This window comes from Protopterus annectens, chromosome 4.part0 (assembly GCF_019279795.1).
Source record: "Protopterus annectens isolate FY-2018-M chromosome 4.part0, PAN1.0, whole genome shotgun sequence".
NCBI classification, from domain to species: domain Eukaryota; kingdom Metazoa; phylum Chordata; order Ceratodontiformes; family Protopteridae; genus Protopterus; species Protopterus annectens.
The window spans coordinates 279,592,959-279,615,777 of NC_056733.1; the positions used below are offsets into that span (position 1 = coordinate 279,592,959).

The 22,819-nt window shown below is 44.5% G+C and overlaps 1 protein-coding gene across 4 annotated transcripts in view; it reads left to right on the plus strand.

Annotated features, from left to right (window-relative positions):
- MED13L (mediator complex subunit 13L) overlaps window positions 1–22,819 on the plus strand; it is a 3,068,540-nt gene that overhangs the window by 2,575,878 nt on the left and 469,843 nt on the right. For all 4 annotated transcript variants that reach the window (XM_044068259.1, XM_044068260.1, XM_044068261.1 and 1 more), the window contains one exon: window positions 8,922–9,114. In XM_044068259.1, the coding sequence (XP_043924194.1) occupies window positions 8,922–9,114 (193 nt within the window). The remainder of the gene's footprint in view (window positions 1–8,921; window positions 9,115–22,819) is intronic.

The window sequence follows — 22,819 nt, forward strand, 5'->3', positions numbered from 1 at the left end:
GGTGTGGTTTAGTGGGTCAGCTGATTTGGGGGATGGATAAATGTAGAATTAGTGGGGGCGAGTAGGAAATGGGGGCAAGGTAGGTGAGCGCAGTGAGGCAACACCCACAACACAGAGTTGGCGCCAAAAAAAAAAAAATCTGTGAGTGAACCCTATTTGGCCTGGTAAGTGAGTCAGCTTTATCTGCCCTAAGGGTCAGAGGACTGGGGACCTAGCCATGGATGGTGATGTCCTAAACTTGTGAGGGGTACTGGGTTAAGAGCAGGCCTTTAACTGGTGAATGAGACACACTGCATTGACTCTAGTTGAGCTGGGAGCTTGCAGGTGAGAATAGGTGTCAGGTAGGCAGAAGGAATAGTTAGAACAGTTTGCCCGGTATCAGTTGCAAGAGTGGAATACCTAGGATTGTATTGCCATCTAGGGGAAAAAGGTTAAGTTAGTGGAAGGCCTCAGGATTGGTCTGGGCTGGAATGCCTGTTTTAGATGTGGGTCGAGGGCTGAGTTGTGAGTATGTGATCCTGTAGTTACTTTACAGCAATCAACAGAGATGCAATACAGATGTAGATTCCCAACAGTTGATGGGACAACTTTGGTTAGAATTTAGCCTACGTTGTAGATTTATTGGAGAGCTCCTGTTGTCTGGTGAACCTATTTTAGTTGAGGCACCCATTAGGAGAGCTGTGCACTGGAGAGGGTATTCAGCATCGGGGGGGGGGGACGTTCCCGTGCCTTATACCGACTAAAAAAGAAACAAATTACAGGGAGAGTTAACTACATATATGCCTATGGGTATTTCCAAGTAAATTTAACAGCAGATAGACAAAGAGATGATCAAGGCACACTGTGGAAATGACTAATGAACAACCAGGAGCTTAGGAAACAACTACTGGGCTGAAGCAGGAAGCATTCATATAGTTAGTAACAGTTCCAGTTGGGGTGTGGGATTATTTTACATCACCCAGGGAGTATTTACAGTACTAGGTAGAGGTACAGTCAGTAAAGGATGCTATAGCAACATATCCAGCAGATAAAATCACTAGAACAGTAAAAACAGCAGTTACATACAGTAAACACTGTTTGTTCAATAGCTAGGTAGTGGCGATGAGTTGGTAACGCAACCACGTATACTGACAAAATGCAGTAAAAAACAGTATGAGACGTTCTCCTGAATTATTATGGCGAAAATGCTAGTCTTCACTTTCAGTTGTATATAATGGCTGATTACATGCAGGGCAGTACAAGACAGAGTTATGCAGCAGATTAATACAGAAATCAACAGTAATTAACAGATAATATTAGTAAGTCAGCAGACACCATATGTTTGTTCCACACCTATGGTAGCGGTGGTTCACCACAACCGCATTTAAATGCAGCAGAAAAAAGAAACAGTGACCAGCGTATCCTTACTTTTTGTGATAAAAGGCTAGTCTACACTTTTGGCGTTTCTTTATTAGTCGTACAAATACAGGGCAAGCACGAGGTAGAGTTCTACCAGTGGCAAATGGGTGTTGGGTTGATGCTAAACAGAGATTCAGCAGTGCATGAGTGTTTATTAGTCAGTGCAAGCTGGAATTTCAGAGTATCAGGTACAGAACGCAATTGCGGTTGCTGCTAGTAAGCCCTTCAGTAATACACTCTCCAACCATTCAAGCAATGCACTTTCTACTCAACCCCATTGGCTAAACCTTATCTTTTATGTTAAGAACAGATACGGCAGTGCCGAATCACTTGGTCCAAATTAATCAGTGGGACCTGACATATAATTATTTACAAAATTCCAGCTAGCCGGGCTGGCAGTATCGCCTTTCGTCACACTTCTTCCCCCCTTCAAAGACTCAAGCTAGTTTTTCAAGTGACCCTTGAGAAATGTTGCTTGAGAGAAATGAGCCTATCTAGGAATACATTACCCCATTGCCTGTCTTGAGAGCCTGTCTGCGTTTGCATTGCTAACCCCACTGCTGTGCTGCACTGTCGTATCATATGCCTGAAACCCTAGGCTCCACTTCAATAACTTGACATTTTGCTGGCTGGCTTGATGTAGCCGTGTTAAAGGATTGTGGTTTGTAACTACAGTGAAATTCCTTCCATACAGATAAGACTGAAGTTTCTGCAGTGGCCACACTATGGCTGGACTTTCTTTTTCTACAGCTGCATAGCATTCCTCCCTGGGTTGGAGCCTACGGTTGAGATATACCACTGGGTGTTCTTCTCGCTCTGAGGAAACCTGGCTGAGTACAGCTTCCACCCCATGGTTTGAAGCATCCATCTGCACAACAAATACTTTGCTTTAATCTGGGCTGGCTAACATAGGTGGTTCTCCCAAAGTTCCTTTAAGCTTCTGAAATGCCTTCTCACATGTTGTAGTCCACACTGCCTTATCTGGCCTAGTCATGTCTGTGAGGGGAGCAGCTATGGTACTGTACCCCAGTTCCAACATTTCCTGTATCTCCTCCCTCAGAATCTGACTCTCTCAGGCACACCCTATAAGGGGCCTGCTTGATAGGTCTTTGAGGTCCTGTATCCATATGGTGCTGCACCAGGTGGGTACACAATGGCTTCCCAGTGAACTTGCCCCCAGACTCCTGTAACGCTACTCGAATTTTTCAAACCTGGGATGGGATAGCTACTTGGACATTGCTACCCTTCCACTGAGGTGTCAGTCTGAGCCTCACTGTGGAGATCGGTCACCAGTTCCCCCTCAGACTCCTCGTGCCATCCACTGCAAATACGCAGCACAAGGGCCTCTCTATCATAGTAAGGTTTCATTGTGTTAACATGGTACAGTTTCTGCCCCTGCCTCCTGCCTAGCAGTTCTAACATGTAGTTAACATCACTGGCTTTCCTTACCACTTTGAAGGGTCCTTCCCAATCTGCCTGCAGCTTGTTATGTCTGACAGGATTGAGAACCGTAACCTGCTGCCCACAGCATACTCTCTGACTTGAGCATTCCTGTCATACCAAACCTTTTTCTGCTCTTGGGCATCTGCCAGGTTCTCCTGAGCCAAGCCCATGAGGTCCCTGAGCCTTGTCCTGAGGTTTAGGACATATGCCACAACAGACTCGTGGGATTCACACACATGCTCCCACTCATCACGGATCAAATCTAGATGTCCCCTCACCCTATGCCCATACAGCAACTCAAAGGGTGAAAAACCTGTGGATTCCTGGGGTACCTCTTAGGTTCATATGTAGGTACTAGGCTATCTGCCCGAGAGCATTTTTAAGCATAGCCAGAGTGTGTCGGCTTTCACTGCCCCATTGATTAATTAACTGAGCCTCTGTCAAGCAGAGCCAGTGAAGTGATGCCAGGGGTGTATTTTCTGTTACCCATCCACTCGTCAAGGCTTCTCTTGAAGAGTGTTAGTGAGAGGCTCTGCCTAATATAGTATTTTGTTCCAAAGCATGGGGAGTCTCTGTGACAGGAATCACTCCCTCCAGCATGTTCTATTTATTGTTTTGGCGAGGTTTAGCTCACTAGAGCGCATGGCTCGCAGTGACTTGGATTTCTTTAGGTGGAGCATGTCCATCAATTCTGAGTTGGACATGGCTTAGTAAGTCAGGCAGAGATCACCTCTGAGTAAGCGATATGCCACTGAGTACAGCCAGAGTTTTTTCAGTCGGGCTGCATAGGACATATTTTGAGGCCAGTAATCCCCTTGGTGAGGTACTTTTGTGGTCTTTCCAGCTGTTGGAAGTGTCTTGTGAGGTACGTCCCAAATGGGGCATTGTACTCTATGATGGGTCTGATGCGTGACGAGTAGAGGGGCACTATAACCTCTTTATTTCTAGATTCGAACCCCTTAGTAATTAGATGGGCCACATAGAAGGATTTCCTAACTACTTTGGCAATATGATTGTCAAAGGAGAGATTACTATCTACCTGGGTCCCCAGATCTCTTATTACCTCTTCTGTATTAAGGGGGTTGCTGCCTATGTGGTAATTCGTGGGTGTTTTGTTTTTCCCATACGGGATGAGTATGCATTTTTTGGCATTTAGCTTGAGGTCATGACTTTGACACCAGATGTCTGTCTCAGTAAGATCTTTTTGAAGGATATCCGTGTCAGCCAGAGAGTCAGTTATGGCTCCCAGTTTGCACTCATCAGCGAACTTGGTTAGCCATAGTCCTCCTGTGTTTGCCTGTACTTCTGAGAAATATATGCTGAACAATATGGGGTCCCAGAACCGAGCCTTGCAGGACACCACTTGTGACTGGTTTAGAGTCAGACCTGGAGCCCGCTATTCTTACCATGTGAGTTCTGTCTGTAAGCCATTTGGCAACCCGTCTTGTGACATAGGGGTTTATGTTCAGGCTGGTGAGTTTTTCTATAATACCCGAGTGAGGAATGGTGTCGAACGCCTTGGCGAGATCAAGGTAGGCTGTGTGAACCACCTTTCCCTCGTCTATGGCCTTGGTGACTGTCTCAAAGAAGTCAACCAAGTTTAGTAGGCATGATCTTCCCTTAAAGCCAAACTGGGTCGGGTCAAGTGTTTGGAGGTTCCCAATGTCTTTGTTAATGAGTTCCATGATGATGCGCACCATAGCCTTGCAGACCAGGCTAGTCAGGCTTATGGGGCGATAGTTACCAGGGTCAGTTTTGGCCCCTTCTTTGTGGAGCAGAATAACCGTTGCTGTGCGCCATTCTGTGGGCATGTAGCCTGTGGAGAGGCTGAGGTTGAACAGCGTGCTTAGGTGGGGGTTTAGTTCATTCTGTAGTTCCTGCAAGACGCAGGCTGGGATACCATCTGGCCCCATTGATGCTGTGTTTTTGGCTTTTGAAAGGGCTGTTTTCACCTGTGCTTCTGTGATTTCCGGGACACTACACTTTTCCGGTATTGTTGTGGGACCTTTTGAAGGTGAGAGGGAGGTGAAGTTTGCACTGAATCTATCTGTCAGGATGTTGGCAATATCAGTAAGTTCAGTATATTTTTTGCTATTTTGCACTAGCACAGAGCATATGTGCGAGTTGCCACTTAGATTCTTGACATAGCTAAAGAAGGCTTTGTGGTTATCTTTCGAATCCTTAACTATTTTTCTTTCAAAGTTAGCCTTGGATGATTTTATGAGGGATCTTAGTTTCTTACTGATACTGATCAGGGATGTCTTTCCTTCTTGGGATTTGCTTTTTTTCTGAACTAGTTTCCTCCTTCTGTTGTATAACCTGTTTCTGGCAGGGGTCCACCAGACTGGTTTCCTTCCCGTAGGGAAGTGAGTCTTGGTCTTGCTAGGGATGGCACGATCCATGCATCCTTGTAGGTGCTCATAGAGTGCAATTGTAAAGGATTCTGCATCTTGGGCAGTGTTATCCTTTAGCGTGGGGGCTGTTAAACTTACCACCTCTGCCTTAAGTAAGGTGATGTTTGCTTTAGAAAAGTTTTTCACTGTGGTTTCCTTGGTTGGGGGTGGTGGTGGGGTGTGGACATCCAGGGTGATTAGTTTATGGTCTGATCTAACCAGTGATGGGTTGACCTCCGGTACGCAACACCTGTCGCCCATGTTGGTGATGAACTGGTCCAGTATGTTGTGGCCTGTGGTAGGGGAGTTTACCAGCTGATCCAGGGCATTTGAGTTGATAAATTCCAGGAAGCGCTGAGCCTGGGAGTTTGTACTCAAGTAGTTTTCCCAGTTAATGGTAGGGTAATTGAAATTGCCCAATATCAGGGTGTTCGGTAGGACCTTCATGTTTTCCAGTGTCTCCAGAAAGGCGGAGTGGTAGTCCTGGGTCATGGAGGGTGATCTGTAGCAGGCCACAATTTGCATTGCAGATTTGCCCGATGTTAGTTGCACATGGATGATTTCAGAAGTATCATGCTGCACCACTAACCTGGAGGTGTGAGTATCCTTGATGAATATGGATACTCCTCCTCCATTTGTGTTTTGGTCCATGTTCTGTGGCTGAAATGTTTGGTATGAGTTGTAGCCCAATAGTGCTGGAGTGCTCTCTGGAGCCTTGAACCAGGTTTCCGTTACTGCACAGATGTCGATGTTCTTAGGAGTGCTTCGAGCGCATGCATTTTGAGATTTAAACTCCTGGCATTGAGTAGCATAACCCTCATTTTTTTTACTTGTGCTGTTTACGGTGGTGAGTTTGAATTTTGAGCCTTGCCTAAAAAAGGCACTGTGGGGGCAGTAAGAGCCTTGGCCAGTATTCGAAAGCCAAGGGGTGACAGGTGCAAGCCATCTCTTGCGAAGCAACGCAGCTTGTTGAGCATGTCATCCCAGTTTCTGACAGACACTTGATCCCCTTTGAATGACGCCAGAAGCTTAGCCAGTTGTTGAAATTGATATTTTTTTTCTTTATACTGAGGTATCATTCTTGGTGAGAGCAGGATGCTACTCAGGGTCAGGGTCATACCCGCCTGGGCTACATGATCACAGATGGGGCAAGTATTTGTCTCATTCCTTCTTAAACTGGTCTGCAAATGGCTGTAGCATGGTCTTTAGTGTAGAGTTTAACCTCTCCTCAAGACCATTTGTCTGGGGATGGCAGGGGGTGGTCTTTAGGTGCTTCACCCCACAGTGCTTCCACAGACAAGCCAGCAGGCCTGACATGAAATTGGCACCTCTGTCAGTCAGTGTTTCTTTTGGGAAACCTACCCTGCTGAAAATGTCTAACAACGCATTTGCCATCTTTTCTGCCTCAGGGTGTCTGGTAGCATAATCTACTACCACTAGGGTATACTTCTTCCCTGGGTAACTTGGGGTACTCAGAGGCCCCAGAATATCCATAACTATCCTCTATAACAGCTCTTCAATTACAGGGAAAGGCATCAAAGGAGCTTTGACCCTGTTTCCTGTCTTGCATACTTTTTGGCACTGCTCACAGGTCCTGCAGTATCCTGTTACATCCCTGTAAATCCCAGGCCAATAGAAGTTCTGCATAATACGTCTGTTGGTACGCTTTATGTCCATATGACCTGCAAAGGGAATGTCATGGGTTCTGGCTAGAAGTTCCAGACGGTAGGCTCTGGACACTATCAACTAATGTATTACCTCACCTTATACCCCCCACACACACACACACACACACACACACACACACACACACACACACACACACACACACAAACAGAGGTCCACTCTGTGTAAAGTAACCCTTTGTTCCAGTTTACAGATTCCCTTTTTCCTTGAGAATCAGGCACTTCTCTGGCTACCTCCCTCAAGCCTTGTAATGTAGGGTCTGAGAGCTGAGCCTGTCTCAGCACTCTGTCTTTGTAATCCTCTCCCAGCTCCTGTTTCACAATTAGTCTGGTGTCCTCTGACAGTGGTGCCTCACTGTCAGCCTGGGTACTACTACTCACCTTTGCCCTTGCAGTCACTCTGTTCAAGGGAACATCAGTACCCACAATAAGCTGTGGCTCACCTTCAGTCTCACTGCTGCAAGGTAGCTCCTTCCCTGAAGTACCCACTTCACCAGTCCTGGCTTCAAGTGTGCAGTTTGTCTTGGTCCCCCACATGTTACCAGATCCACATGCTTGTCTCCAAATCTGACTGCTTGTAACTGCATGCACACAAGAAACTGCATTATCAAAATCATTCCCTATCAGGACATCTGCAAGGATATCCTCAAACACACCTACTCACTTGCTTCCTTTTCCACCCTCCCAGTCAAGGTGAACCCTAGCCAAAGGTATTTGGAATGGGGTCCCTCCTAATGATCTGACCGGAGTAGACTGTCCAGGCAAGTACTTTTCCTCTTTAACCATTGCAGGCTTCACAGTGGTTAGGTCAGAAGCTGCGTCTCTCTTAACAGTGGCCTATTTCTCATCTACTAAGATGGGATATAACCTCTTGTGGTAGCTTGCTACCCTTGTTGTCTCCAGACAACTTACTGCTGGCATTCTGTTATTCCCACTTACTGGATCCCATACCTTTTGTTTCCCACCTTGCCTCCGTGGACATCTATGTGCTACATGGCCCCACTGGTTACATTTAAAACATTTAACCCTGGATCATGGCCATGTATCTGAACTAGTGGCTTCCCCTGTTACTGGCGGACTCTGTTGGGAAGGTTTAGGCTGCCCATCATGGGCTTTCACCATTGTGAAATCAGAAATGATGAAGTCATTGTTTGTTAGTTACTGTAGACCCAAACTTGAATATGGAATTACAGCATGGAAACCTTATAAGAAAACAAGCTTGAGTAAAATGGAAAGAGTACAATGATAAAATACCAAGGGCATCCATGGATGTAAGTATTTAAGTTATTTCGAAAGACTAAAATATCTGAGCTTGTAGAGTGTCTGATATAGATAAGAGTAGACCTTATTCAGGGGGTATAGAGCATTTAGAGACGACTACCTCTGGGATAGTGTTTGAGATTATAAAAAATATAGCGAGAGTCATCAGGCAACCTATTTAGAAGATTCTGTAGGCAGAAAAAGTGTACTAATTGGTTCCCTGAGAGAGTAACTGATGCATGTACTAATTGGTTCTCTGAGAGAGTAGCTGATGCATGGAATAGACTAGCAAATTGCATTAAAGCAAGCACTGGATGTTTTTTAAGAACAGTCTGGACACTTGTTATACAAACAGCTGTTTTGGTATATTGGCAGGCTAGAAGGTCATTATTGTCCATGCTTGAAATATTTGTATGTGCGTGTGTATTTCCTTCAGTTACTACATAGCAGTCCTTGTGCAAGTGTTCGGATTTGGTACATTGCTTGATCATCTGCATACCATATAACCATTTCTGGGATTTGGAAGAAATAAAATAACTGCTGCTGCAGTGACTGATTTGTGATATCATCAGGTATTTGCTGTACACTTTATAAATAGCTGTTGGTAACAACCTGCATATCACATTTTACTTTACTAATGTGATTTATGTATAGTAGAAAGTTATTCCAGGCATCAGAGTTTTTAATTAGTTTTACATCCGTTGTCAGCTAATGTATATTGGTTTACTTATTTCTTTCCAAGATGTGTCGACTCGGAAAACACCGGCCTATCTGCAAAGTGCTACATGATGGCATTATGCAGGTGGGGAAGGCACCTGTGGAGACAGCATCAGAGGCGTCCATGGAGGAAGGGTGCACTGATTCCTGGAATAGGGAAGAGAGTGACAATCATGCTAAACTCAAATTATATGTCCATATCTGTCGCCACCGCTTAGGTATGTCTCTTTTTGGATGTGATGCATTTCATGTTGGTTTAACAACCTATACCATGTCTACTATTTGTCTTTACTTTGCTTGAAATGTATTTCTTGTTCTTTAATAAAAATGCATGGTTGTGACTACACTCATTTGAGGGTGGTGTATTCTCTAGTCATATTTTTGATTTTCCACTGTTCACTTATTTTGTCTAGATAGCATTTACAGGATGCATCTTTGTTCACTTATTACAGTTCCAAAGCTTTAGTCCACACCATAATGCATTGTCACTGTAAAGACATCAGAGTCTGCATGGAAAGAGTAAGAATTTCTCACATCTGTTCTACAAGAAAAATAAAAAGAGAGTTCAAGTTTTGATGGCTTTTTGGAAGCACAGGGAAGATCTTGTTTGAGAAAAACTCTTTAGCATTAATTCTTATATTCTCCAGTGTTAATGCTGTATGTTTTCTTTCCATGTAATTGCTTTGATTTGCAATTAATTAGCAATGTATCTTTAGTGGTTTTATTCATTTTGCTTTTCTAAGTTTCACTATGCATATTGGTATGCGGTTATATTTTACGGTATGTACTGCATTCTTTTTTTCCATATTATATTGCTCTGTGTGTCCGGGGCAGTGGCTGAAATGTGTCCATTAAGATCAGTCCACTACTTTGGTTCATAGACATACGTAAGTAAATAAATAAATAGTGGACTGTAATCAAGCAGTCGTTCTGTGTTTTAATCATCTTGTAGATTCATAGTGATTACCTAGGCTACTGACTCTAAAGGGCCTTTTTAAACTTAGCCATGCTTCCCAAGTGAACTGGACAGGTTATGATACCACTCATTTTATAGGGAGTGTAATTTGGGCAAAAGTGGTCAAGCATTTACATGCTGCTTCTTTCCAACTGTAACATAGGTGGCATACCATGGGTTAGTTTACGATTCTCCATCCACTGATCCAAGTTGTGCTTGAATATGTGCAGGGAGGAACTCTTCTTCACATGGATAAGAAGCCTGTTCCAGAAAAGGGATAATCTCTGAGACATATAATTGTCTCTCTGACATGTCTTATGTATGTTGCAGATTAAGTTAAGGTCCATAGATTGGGCATTTCTGATGCTGTTTGTTTTGCTGATGTACAACAAATCCAAAGGAGTTGGATTAGAGGATACTTTGTAGGCCAGACATAGATCACCTCTCCACAAGTCAGTAGGAGACCAAGCATAAGGATAAAGCTTTGAGGTGGCATATGTAGGCTATGCTGTCTGCACCATGTACTCTTTTTGTGGTGAATCTCTGTGGACATTACAGTTGCATGTACCTTGTCAGGTACGTGACAAAGAGGACATTATACTAGGTGATTGATCTAATGAGGAAGAGAACAAGGGAACAGTAGCATCTTTGGACGTTGATACCGTACCCTTGCTTATAAGTTGTGCTCTATTACAATAGATAAATTATTGCATTCGATTCTGAGGTCCCTGACCACAGGGTAAAGTTTTAATGGTGTATTATCAATGCAGTATTTTCTGAGGTGGCCATCTTTCCAAAATAGCTGTTTTGCATTTGTTGGCTTTGATGTCAAACGTTATGGAGGAATATGCACAATCCCACCACTCTCTCCTCTCTACCTTCCTAGCACAGTTTCTGCCCTAACTACAGTACCTTTGCAGCTCTTCACATCCTCATCAATACTATTAACCTACATAGTAATGTCATGTCAGGTCTATGTTCACCCTTCGATTGGGTAAACTTCGAATGGCATGTGTCATTGAATATGCTGTTCATAGAGCCATTTTGAGTAAGATCGCATTATGGAAGGATAGGGAAATTTGCGCTTTCCCCACTGTATTGCGATCTCAGAATTGGTTTATATAATTATTGGGGGGATGTGAGGGGCGCAGCCCCCCACATGAGGATGTTCAATGAACTCCATTTATGAAGAAGTGCTGTTCAGTGCTTTTCCCGTTCGATGCGTGAACACAGACCCTGTTATATCAGCCCTTTTTCTGGATCTCTCCAAAGCCTTCAACACCATCTCCCACCCTGTCCTTCTACAAAGACTGTCTGATCTAGGCCTCGGTAGCTAATCCCATTCCTGATTCCATAGCTGTCTTTCCTGTAGGTTTCGAGCTTCTAGATGCCAAAACTCCTCTTTCTGTACATTCTTACCAATTTCAGTTGGCCCTTTTTCAGTGGGGGTCCCTCTGGTCCTCTCTTATTTGTGTGACTTGCTCCAGTCTGGCCTGGCCTGTTCTTCTCTGAAGGCCCATTTGTCAGCCATCTCTGCTTGTCTGCCCTTGAATCCTTCTTTAACTTCTCATTTTAGGGTCAAACAGTTTCTTAAAGGTGTCCTGCATATTAGGCCTTCAAGGAAACCTATTCCTCTTCCTTGGAACCTTAATTTTGTTTTGGAAAAATGGACTCAGGTTGCTTTGGAGCTTGTGGATTCTGCTTCTTTGCAGCATTGTACCTGGAAGACTGTTTTGTTGCTGGCTCTTACATCTGCTTGGATCGTCTCCAAGAGCTAGACCCTTATGGCCATTTCTCCTTTTTTGTTTTTTCACAGGGATAGGTGTCCCTTTGTAGTAATCATTTCTTTATGCCCAAGGTAGTAAATGAGTTGTCCTTGAGTCAATCGGTACAATTCCCTCACTTTTTTCTTCTCTTCAGTCTGCTAGAGAGAGAGTCCTGCATATCTTGAATTTGCACAATACAGTTCAGGTACTACATGGATAACACTAAGGCCATTTGTAAGTATGACCAGCTTTTTGTTTCCTTTCATCCCAGGACTTTGGGTTTGGCTTTATCTAAGCAAACCATCTCCTCCTGAATATCTAAGGACATTTCTTTTTGTTATACTTTTCATAGCAGATCTTTGTCTAGTTCTGTTTTAGTTCATTCCACTAGGGCTATTGGCTGTGCTGGTGCCTTCTTCAAGGGGTTGGACACCAGTTCCATCCCTGAAGCTGCTACTTGGTCTTCAATGCATACCTTTACTAAGAGTTATAAGTTGGATGTGGTTTCTAGGGCCAGAGCAGGTTTTGCTGAAACCATTTTTTATGAGTTTGTTGAGGAGTTTTCTCTTCCTTCCACTGCCCTTTCTGTTTCTTGAGTGTTTTTACTCCTACTTTGGTTTAGGATACTACAGCAGTGATATAGAAGGACACAGTACAGTTGTGTAAAATCTTACCATAACAGTAGATGTCCTTCTCTTCACTGTTGCAGCATTCACTCCATCCCTCCAACCCCATCTTGTTTTTTCTGCTTTTTTTTTTTAATTCCCTTCTAGCTGAGGGTTTCCCCCCTTTTCTTCTGCATTTTACCTTCCGGATGTGCATGGACTCCTTTGTCCTACAGAAATTGTTCTCTTCTCTGGCAATTCAGTTCTGGGTAGCTGTGTCTATAAGTCCCTTTTATGCACTGCGTTCTGTGCAGGGGCATAAATGTAACGTACGGCGCATATAAGATCATTAGCCTTTTGTATACTGACTGTCATGCTGCCCTGGGTAGGAGAGTCTTCTGTTAGAATACTGCAGCATTGAAGAGAAGGACATCTACTGTTACTGTAAGATTTTGCACAACTGTACTGTCCTTTATTGTCTAATATAACTAGAGTGAACACTGTATTAGACAGGCCCTGTGGAAGACACATATAGTTGTCAAAAGAGTGAAGGCAGTACTAACATGCTCTACAGATTGTTGCATTGATGCACAAGGGACATTATCTGTCACTGAGACTTGAGGCATGGATAATCACATGCAGTACATCTTGTTACAGTAAAAGCCTGTACATATTACGAATTAATCAAGTGCTTGCTTGCATTAACATCTTTAACATATTTAGCTGCCACTGATAAGACTTCCCCAGCATGCATTTAAAATTCTTCTGTCTGCATACTGTGCAAATTGCTTTACCTTATAACATGCCATTTACAGCATGACTGTTTGTTCTTATTAATATTTGTATAACAACTGTTTTACTTAGTTATTTCTCCATGAGCTTGTGTCTTTTTAAACATTAATGACTTTAAAAACATAAAGTGGGTTATATGCTGTACAGTTCATCCACAAGTCAGCAAAATTTCAATCTTTCTCATTATTTTCTTGCAGAGCTGTATTTCGTTTGTCTGTTCCTGTATCCAGTGGGATTGATGGTTTATAGTCTCCCGTTTATTCACTAATTTCAGTGTTGCTCTTTTTCCTGATCTTATCTATCGCCAAACACCAGTCTCTGGTTCACGTCCAAGGTATTCTTGATTCTTCTAGAGAGCTCCTGTGCTTTTTTTGTCAGTCTCAAGCGTTTTTCTTTGGAACAATGGAAAAGAGTGGCCTGAAAGTACAATCCCTATGGGAGCCATCATTCCAGAAAAAGCATATCAATGTAAGGGAGATGACTGCAGTCCACCTGGCTCTCCAGGTCTTTCTCCCACTCATAAGACCGGGTCCCTTACAAATCTTCGCAGACAATACTACTGTAATTTGGTACATCAACAAACGCAGGGGGGCAGGTCTTACCTGCTCTGCAGACTAGCAATGCAAGCTTGGGAGTTAGCCTCTTGAAACAACATTTCACTGCAGGCAGTCTACATCCCATCCCAGGACAACCATCAGGTGGATGCTCTCAGCAGATCATTGTATCTGCATCACGAGTGGATGTTGCAGAGAGATCTATTCCTAGACATTGTCCACCAGTGGGGCACACGTCAAGTAGATTTATTTGCCTCCCCTCAGAAAAGACAACTGAAAACTTTCTGTGCCAAGGATCCTTCTCCACTAGTTTGGAGAGTGGACACCATCACCATTTTATGGAAGGGACTGATGTTCTTCGTGTTTCACTGTTGCAGTCATCACACTTGGGTTATCTGCCTGCAGGTAGCCCTCAGTCGGCCCGAATACCAGAGACTTAGTATTTCTGCATCAGATGCTGTCACTCCAGGACTGATGTCAGGTTGTCAGGGGTATAAAAACAGGCAGCCAATGCCATTACATCAGTCTTTCTTGCCGAGGAGCCCGAAGCAGAAGCAGTTCGCAAGTGCCGGTTGGCCGCGATCTGAATTTTTGTTTACGAATTTAATAATCCTGAAGTCTTCTAAAGCTAAGTACCCCATTGGGAATCCTTTTTTCTTGCTCTAACCGATTCCAGAGCTTTGGACTGATGGGGTAAGAAGGTATATACCTCTGCAACTCTTGCTATTAAGGCATTGAATTGTCAGTTTCACATGCTGAAGTACCAGCAACATATTATGGAACTTATTAAACAAAAAGTGGCAACATTTTCAGACTGTGCAGAAAATAAAGAATTGCAGGAGCTTATGCACTCTGCAAGCCAAGTCAGCAAGCATACATTGCAGTGTGGCTTTGATGCCCTAGAAGCATCTTGCCGGGAAGCTGTCACTGGCTCTGTACTGAGAAGACATGCTTGGCTGAAGGAGCAGACCTTGCCAGACCATGTCAAATCAAAGTTACTAGACACTCCTTTGAATAAGGACTGTTTGTTTGGCACCAAAGCAGAAGAGGTTCTTAAAATGATGGAAGAAAAAGCTAAGCCCATGCAGACTGCTTAAGAATTCTTACAAGTGCAACCCTCTAGATTCAGTAGGCATTACCCTTCCAAACACTGGTCCTTTCCAGCCCCCTCCAGGCCTTCTCAAACCAGACCCAGGGGAAACAGGCCGCCCAGACTACAGTCTCAGGGTATGCAGAGATATAAGCAATGGAGTGTCCCCACCCCTAAAGCAGGGAGTGGTAAGCCACCTCCTTACGGAAAAAGCTCACAATGACTTCTTTACTCCACTCTCCAGCCCTGCCCAGTTGCTTTGTGCCCCTTGGAGAAAAACTTGCCCTTCATACAAAAAACTGGATGTCCATCACTCAGGACCGGTGGGTCCTCAACATTGTATCCCAAGGGTACAAATTTTACTTCCATTCACTGCCAACCCCAAGCGGGTTTCCAGACCTTCCTCCAAACCAGTGGGCAGAGGCTCAAAACCAAGTACTTTCCCTACTCAATATCAGAGCTATTCAGTCAGTTCAAGTAGAACAGAGGGGTTAAGGATTCTACTCCAGACTCATTTACTTCATGTTTCACTGTTGCAGTCATTACATTTGGGTAATCCTGCTGGCAGGTTGCCCTCAGCTGGCCTGAATTCCAAAGTCTTGGGTTCTGCGTTGGCTGCTGTTGCCCCTTCCCTGACGTCAGGTCGTCAGGGGTATAAAAGAAGCAGCTGACACCATTTTCTTCAGTCTTTCTTGCCGTGCGGTGCCCGAAGCAGAAGCAGTTCACAAGTGCCGGTCGGCCAACTCCTGAGATTTTCGTTTTTGAGTTTCAGATCCGAAGTCTTCAATAAGTACCCCGTTGGGGAAACTTTTTTCTTGCTCCAGACAGATGTCTGAAAAAGTTAATAACTGTATTTCTTGTGGGAAGCAAATACCTCATAAGGATTTTCATTCTTACTGTATTCCTTGCCTAGGCCCTGATCACAACGTTTCTGGTTGTCGGTTTTGTGCTAGATTTAACCAGCGCACTATTAAGCGTTGGTATGGTTTTGCTTTAAACTTTTTTGGACGCTGATTTAATTACCCTGAAATGTCGTCGGATAGCCATCCGACTACCGGAGTTTACAAAAAACGCAAAAAAAAGGCTAGAGAAAAACAACCGAGGCCCAAAACCCGACGACAAAGCTTCTCCTAAGCCAGTCACCGGTTCTCAGTGAGGCGCTTTCGCAGCCCCTGACGCCCACTACTTTAGAGTCGCAGGCCACTACCGACTCCCACGTGGAGTTGGCCATGCCGCTGGATACTCAAGATATTGGAGCCTCGGACGCTAATCCCTCAGATAGGTCCAGAGCCGCTGAGCAGGTACCGGCTTCTGAGGGTGTATTCAGACCTAAACATCTTTACATTAAAATGACTTCAGCTTCAAAGGCAAAGACTAAAGCACCTTCTAAAGCAAGGAAACAAACTCAAGAGCCACATGGACATTCCTCTATGCCCAAAAAACAGATGCTCAAAATGGCCGAAGACTTGATTACCTTGATCAGGGGTTCCCATCCCCCTCCTGATAAGAGGCCTAGGCAAGACACTGACTATGAATCTTCAGATCAGGTTTCTATTTCTTCTGATTCCTCTTCTGAACACGAATATTCTCTTCCCCTCTATGAGGATTCTGATGCTGAAGAATCTATACCTTCAGCATGTCCTCCTGTGGACTATTCCATTGGGGAAACCTTGCACACCATGAGGGAGAGCCAAGATTTTTCAGAATCTAAAAAGAGGCTCGGGGATTTTCTATTACTATCTCAGCACAGGCCTCTAGCCATTCTACCGGTTTTAGACATTGTAGATGATGTGTTTTCGGAGTGTAGTCTGACTCCTTACCCCCAGCTCCTGTTAAGCCTGACAGATATTACAGGGTTCCTGATTCACACAAATTTCTTTTTAAAAACCCTGCTGCTGACCCAGAAACTATATCACAGGCCCCAAAGGGGGTTAAGGCTTCCACTGCAAAAAACCCAACCCCCTCCGACAGAGATTCAAGGGCACTGGATAGATGGGGAAAAAAGGTTTACACCTCTGCAACTTTGGCAATAAGGGCCTTAAGCTGTCAATTTTATATGCTCAAGTATCAGCAACATGTCATGGGATTCTTAAACAGAAAATGTTGAATTCTGAATGTGCAGAAAACAAGGAAATGCAGGATTTATTGTATGCAGCAGAACAAATTGGAAAACATACTTTGCAATGTGGTTTTGATTCTTTGGAGGCCTCCTGCAGGGCCGCAGTTACGGGTTCTGTAATTAGGAGGCATGCTTGGTTAAAGGAACAAAATCTGCCTGATCATGTTAAAGTTAAATTACTAGATGCACCTTTACAGCATGATACTTTGGTGTTAAGGCAGAAGAGGTGTTAAAGAAAATGGAGGACAAAGCTAAATCTATGCAAACTGTCAGAGATTTTTTACAGGTACAGCCACCCAGGTTTAGTAGGCACTGGACTACAAAAAATTGGTCCTTTCCTGTGTCAGACAGACCTCAAAGGGGCAGACCCAGACACCCTAGGGGCAGATCCCAGGTGCAAGGTCCTTATAGGCCCAAGCAATGGGGTGCTTCTACCTCCAAAGCTGGAGAAGATGGATCACAAATATGCAGAAAACAGTCCCAGTGACTTCCCCCTGTCGGCACCAAGCACTTATCTTCTGGCAGCACCCTTAGGGGGAAAATTAGCACTTTTTGCTCAAAGTTGGCACATCATAACCCAGGACAAGTGGGTTCTAAATATAGTGTCACAAGGCTACAAGTTCCACTTCCATACTCTACCAAAGGCAAACGGCTGGCCAGATCTGCAAAAAATCAATGGGCAGAGGCACAAAAACAAGTCTCATCCCTCATGGACATGGAGGCCATTCAGCAAGTACCAGAGCAAGAGCAGGGACAAGGATTGTACTCAATAATGTTCTTGGTACCCAGAAATGACAAGGCCTGGAAGCTGATACTGGACCTATCTATTCTGAACACTTTCCTGGATATTCCAAAATTCAAAATGTTGACTTTGCAGCAGCTTCTGCCCATGCTGGGCAAGAATGCTTGGCTTGTGACTTTACACCTAAAAGAGGCATACCTGCATGTTCCAATCAGACAATCATGCAGAAGATACCTAAGATTCAAGGCTGGTTCAATGCATTACCAATTCTCTGCACTGCCCTTTGGCTTATCTACTGCACCCAGGGTCTTTACAAAGTGCCTGGCACCAGTAATTGCATTCTGCAGACAAAGAGGAATACAAATATATCCTTACTTGGACAACTGTCTCATTCAAGCAGAGAACAAGGACATTCTTCTTCAACATCTGGCATTTGTGAAAAGACTTCTAACATGCCTAGGGTACACAGTCAACAAAAATAAATCAAAACTAGTACCCTCACAAGAGATAATATTCCTGGGTGCAAGCTTGAATACAACTGCCCAGATGGCTTATCTCATGCCAGACAAACAAAGGCAACTGACTACCTATTTCAAAATGTTGGCAACAAAGGCCCAGTTATCTGCAAGAAAAATTCTGCAGACTTTGGGCTTCATGGCATTATGCATCCTACTAATTCCATATGCAAGACTGCATATGAGGAAACTTCAATGGTACCTAAAAAGTGTTTGGAATCAACATTGCCACAGCCTGGAAACAGTCATTACTCTCATTCCCTGCCTGCAACGGGAGTTTTTATGGCGGGCAAAGGCTTGTCACCAGAACAAGGGACAGCCATTCACATTACCTCCAGCCAGGCAGACACTAACAACGGATGCATCATACTTTGCCTGGGGAGCCCACATGGCAGGAAGATGCATTCAGGGCTCATGGTCCTCAAACCAAATGCATCTACATATCAATCAAAAAGAGATGTTAGCTGTTCAAAATGCCCTGACAGCCTTCAAGGTCCTACTGCATCCGGGGCAAATACTGATAAAGACAGACAACACCACGGTCATGTGGTATATAAACAAGCAAGGGGGCACACATTCTTACCCCCTTTGCAGACTAGCCATGACCTTGTGGGACACAGCTTTGACTTACCAAGTACCTCTGCAGGCACAATTCCTGCCAGGAAAGGAAAATACTCTGGCAGAAGAACCAAGCAGAAACCTCATGGATCCCTGCGAGTGGAAACTGGATCCACAAGTCTTCAGCATGATAACAAGGAAATGGGGATGCCCGGGCATAGATTTATTTGCCTCCCCTCCCAATTACCAATAAAAAGATTTTGCACAAGGACTTATCACAGACAAGCATGGAAAGTGGATGCCCTATCTTTCAGCTGGAAAAACCTATCAGTATATGCCTTTCCGCCACTGCCTCTCCTCCCCAAGGTGCTCCTAAAGGTCAGACAGGAGAAGCAAAAGATGATACTGATTGCCCCAAACTGGCCACGCCAGTGCTGGTATCCAATACTAAGAAACTTATCTCTGTACCCAGCTTGGACCTTACCTCAAATACCTCGACTACTATCCCAGCAAGACAGTCAGATCATGCACAGCCAACTCAGAACATTAAACTTGGCAGCATGGCGAATAATGTAGTCACACAAAAAGCACCTCTCAGTAAAGCTGTGATGGATGTCATTCTGGAAGCCAGAAGGCCTAGTACTAGAAAGTCTTATGCTGGAAAATGGAAGAGATTCTGTGCCTGGAACCAGGCACAAGGAACTGATACAGCAGTACCAAATATTCCTCAGATTTTGCAATACTTAACTGAGATGCTGGACAAAGGCCTATCTTTTTCATCAATAAAAATTCATGCCTCTGCCATTTCAGCTCATTACAATACGGAGCCACCACTGTTTCTCACCTTTTATTAAGGCAGTACCTCAGAGGAGCCAAAAATGTAAGGCCCCCAAGGAGACTACCAGTACCTGCATGGGACCTCAACTATGTCTTGTAAAAGCTCACTCTGCCTCCTTTTGAGCCAGCTGCTACTGCTGATATGAAGTTTTTATCTTGGAAAACAGCTCTGCTCTTACTTCTGCAAGACGAGTTTCAGAGCTACAGGCACTCATGGCTGTGGAACCTTTCATCATTTTTCATCCAGACAGGGTCTCCCTGAGGACAAACCCAACATTTATGCCTAAAGTAATGTCCAGTGTGGCTCTTAACCAAGCCATCCATCTGCCAAACTTTTACCCAAATCCACAGAACAAGGGGGAGAGAATTCTGCATTCTTTGGACGTATACAGACAGCTTAGATTCTACTTGGACAGAACCAAAGCTTTCAGGAAGACAGAACAATTACTAATGGCATATGCTGCAGGATCACAAGGAAAGCCTATCTCAAAGCAGACTATATCTAAGTGGTTAGGCCACTGCATTCGTTTCTGCTACTTACACCATGGCAAGCCAGTGCCTAAGGGCATTAGCCCCCATTCCACCAGAGCTGCAGCCACCTCAGCATCCTTTCTCAGGGGAGTTCCAACCACAGACATTTTAGAGGCGGCTACTTGGAGTTCAGTGCACACCTTTACAAAGCATTATCATCTGCCACTCTACTCTAAATCCAGGGCAGGCTTTGCCACTGCATTTCTGCAGGGCCTCATAGCCGCTCCTTCTGCTGTCTAGTTCCAGCCTCCCAACCATAGCTTTGGGACTCTACCCAAATGTAATGACTGCAACATTGAAACACGAATAACATAGTACAGTTGTGTACACTTATCATAAATGTAGATGTTCGAGTGTATTCACTGTTGCAGTCCAGGTTACCCACCCGCCTTTCCCCTTCTTTCTTTTAGATCTTATCTTTCTTTCTCTGATTTATACTACATATGTGGTGTATTTGCTTGTAGATGAAGGTAAAATTTATATTGGTGTATTTCTGAATATGTATATAAAATTTGGCTACCCTTTTTGGGGGCACCTGACATCTGGGGCAAGAAAAACTGAAGAAAATGGCATCAGCTGCTTCTTTTATACCCCTGACAACCTGACGTCAAGGAAGGGGCGACAGCAGCCGACGCAGGACCCAAGACTTTGGAATTCAGGCCGGCTGAGGGCAACCTGCCAGCAGGATTACCCAAATGTAATGACTGCAACAGTGAATACACTGGAACATCTACATTTATGGTAAATGTACACAACTGTACTTTCCTGGTACACAGGAAAGAGGGCTCTTGGCGCCCAATCCTGGATCTTTCCATTCTCAACACCTTCCTGGTGGAACCAAAATTCAAAATGCTTACCCTGCAACAGCTTCTTCCTATGCTAGCCAAGGATGCCTGGTTAGTCACCCTAGACTTAAAGGAAGCCTATCTGCATATCCCCATAAGGGAATCGTGCAGGTAGTATCTACATTTCAGGGCAGGGTCTATGCATTGTCAGTTCTCTGCACTTCCTTCTGGCTTATCTACTGTGCCCAAAGAATTCAGAAAATGCCTGGCTCCAGCCATTGCATACTGCAGGCAGAGAAATATCCAAATTGACCCGTACTTGAACGACTGCCTGATTCATGCAGCACCTGACATTTGTGAAAAACCTTCTCACCTCCTTGGGGTACACCATCAATGAAAAGAAATCAAAACTGGTACCCAGTCAAAAGATTGTATTCCTGGGAGCAAGCTTGGACACAACTTCCCAGATGGCATTCTTCACCTCAGAAAAACAAGTCCATCTGACAGACTACTTCAAACAAATGGCCACCAGACCCAGCTGTCTGCAAGAAAAATACTGCAAGCCCTAGGGTTCATGGCCTCATATATACTGCTGATTCCATATGCAAGACTGCATATGAGAAAACTCCAATGGAACTTAAAAAGTCTTTGGTGCCAACATTCTCAGGACCTGGAAACAGTCATTCCTATCATACCCTGTCTAAGGACAGAGTTTCTCTGGTGGGCAGAAGCATGCAACCAAAACAAGGGACTGCCATTTACTCAACCCCAAGCCGCCCAGACCCTAACCAGAGACTCATCAAACTATGTCTGGGGGGTACACATGGACGGAAAATGTATTCAGGGCCAGTGGAGCCAAAGTCAAATTCATCTGCACATCAACCAAAATGAGGTACTAGCTGCATAGAATGCCCTGACAGCTTTCAGATCCCTAATCTTTCCAGGACAACTGCTAATAAAAACAAACAACACCACAGTTATGTGGTACATCAACAAGCAGGGGGGAACCCATTCCTATCCACTCTGCAGGCTAGCCATGGCCTTGTGGAACACGGCCTTGGATATTCAAGTCCATCTGCAAGCTCAGTTCCTGCCAGGCAAACAAAGCTTACTGGCAGACGACAAGCAGAAATCTCCTAGACCCACACGAGTGGCAATTGGAGCACAGCGCCTTCAACCTTCTGAACCAGAAATGGGGGACCCCAGAGGTGGATCTCTTTGCCTCCTCCTACAACCACTAGCTCAGCATATTCTGCACCAGGAATCCTCACAGCAGGGCCTGGAAAGTGGATGCCCAATCTTTTCAGTGAGTAAATCTCTCAATCTATGCCTTTCCCCCTCTGCCCCTCCATTCAAGAGTATTACTCAAGATAAAGCAGGACAGACCAGGGACAATTCTGATTCCCCCGGACTGGTCACGCCAGCACTGGTACCCACTCCTGTGCAACCTGATATCGGTGCCACCCTGGCACCTACAGCAGAATCCAACGCTCCTCTCTCAGCAGGAGGGACAGATTCTGCATCCACAACTGCAAACCCTAAATCTTCCAGCCTGGTTTATTTCAAGAATTCTTCCCCAGCAACATTAAGCAAACAGGTGCTGGGCGTCATTCTTGAAGCCAGAAGACCCAGTACAAGAAAATCCTATGCTGATAAGTGGAAAAGGTTCTGCTCATGGATTCATTCTAAAGGAGAGGACACAACACTGCCCTCTCTGCCTCTTATCCTGGATTACTTAGCAGAATTACTCCACAAAGGCCTGTCCTTCACCATTAAGATACATGGCTCAGCCATTTCTGCTCATTACTACACTGAGCCCCCTCTCTTCTTGCACGCTCTTATCAAACAGTTCCTGAGAGGGGCAAACATGTTAAGGCCACCAAGGAGAGCACCCACCCCCGCTTGGGACCTTAACGTTGTACTGGAAAAGCTCAAGCTTCCCCTCTTTGAACCTGGTGCATCAGCAGAGTTAAAATTCCTCTCTTGGAAAACAGCCTTGCTTCTAGCCATCACTTCAGCTAGAAGAGTGTCTGAGCTACAAGCACTCATGGCTGTGGAACCCTTCATTATTTTC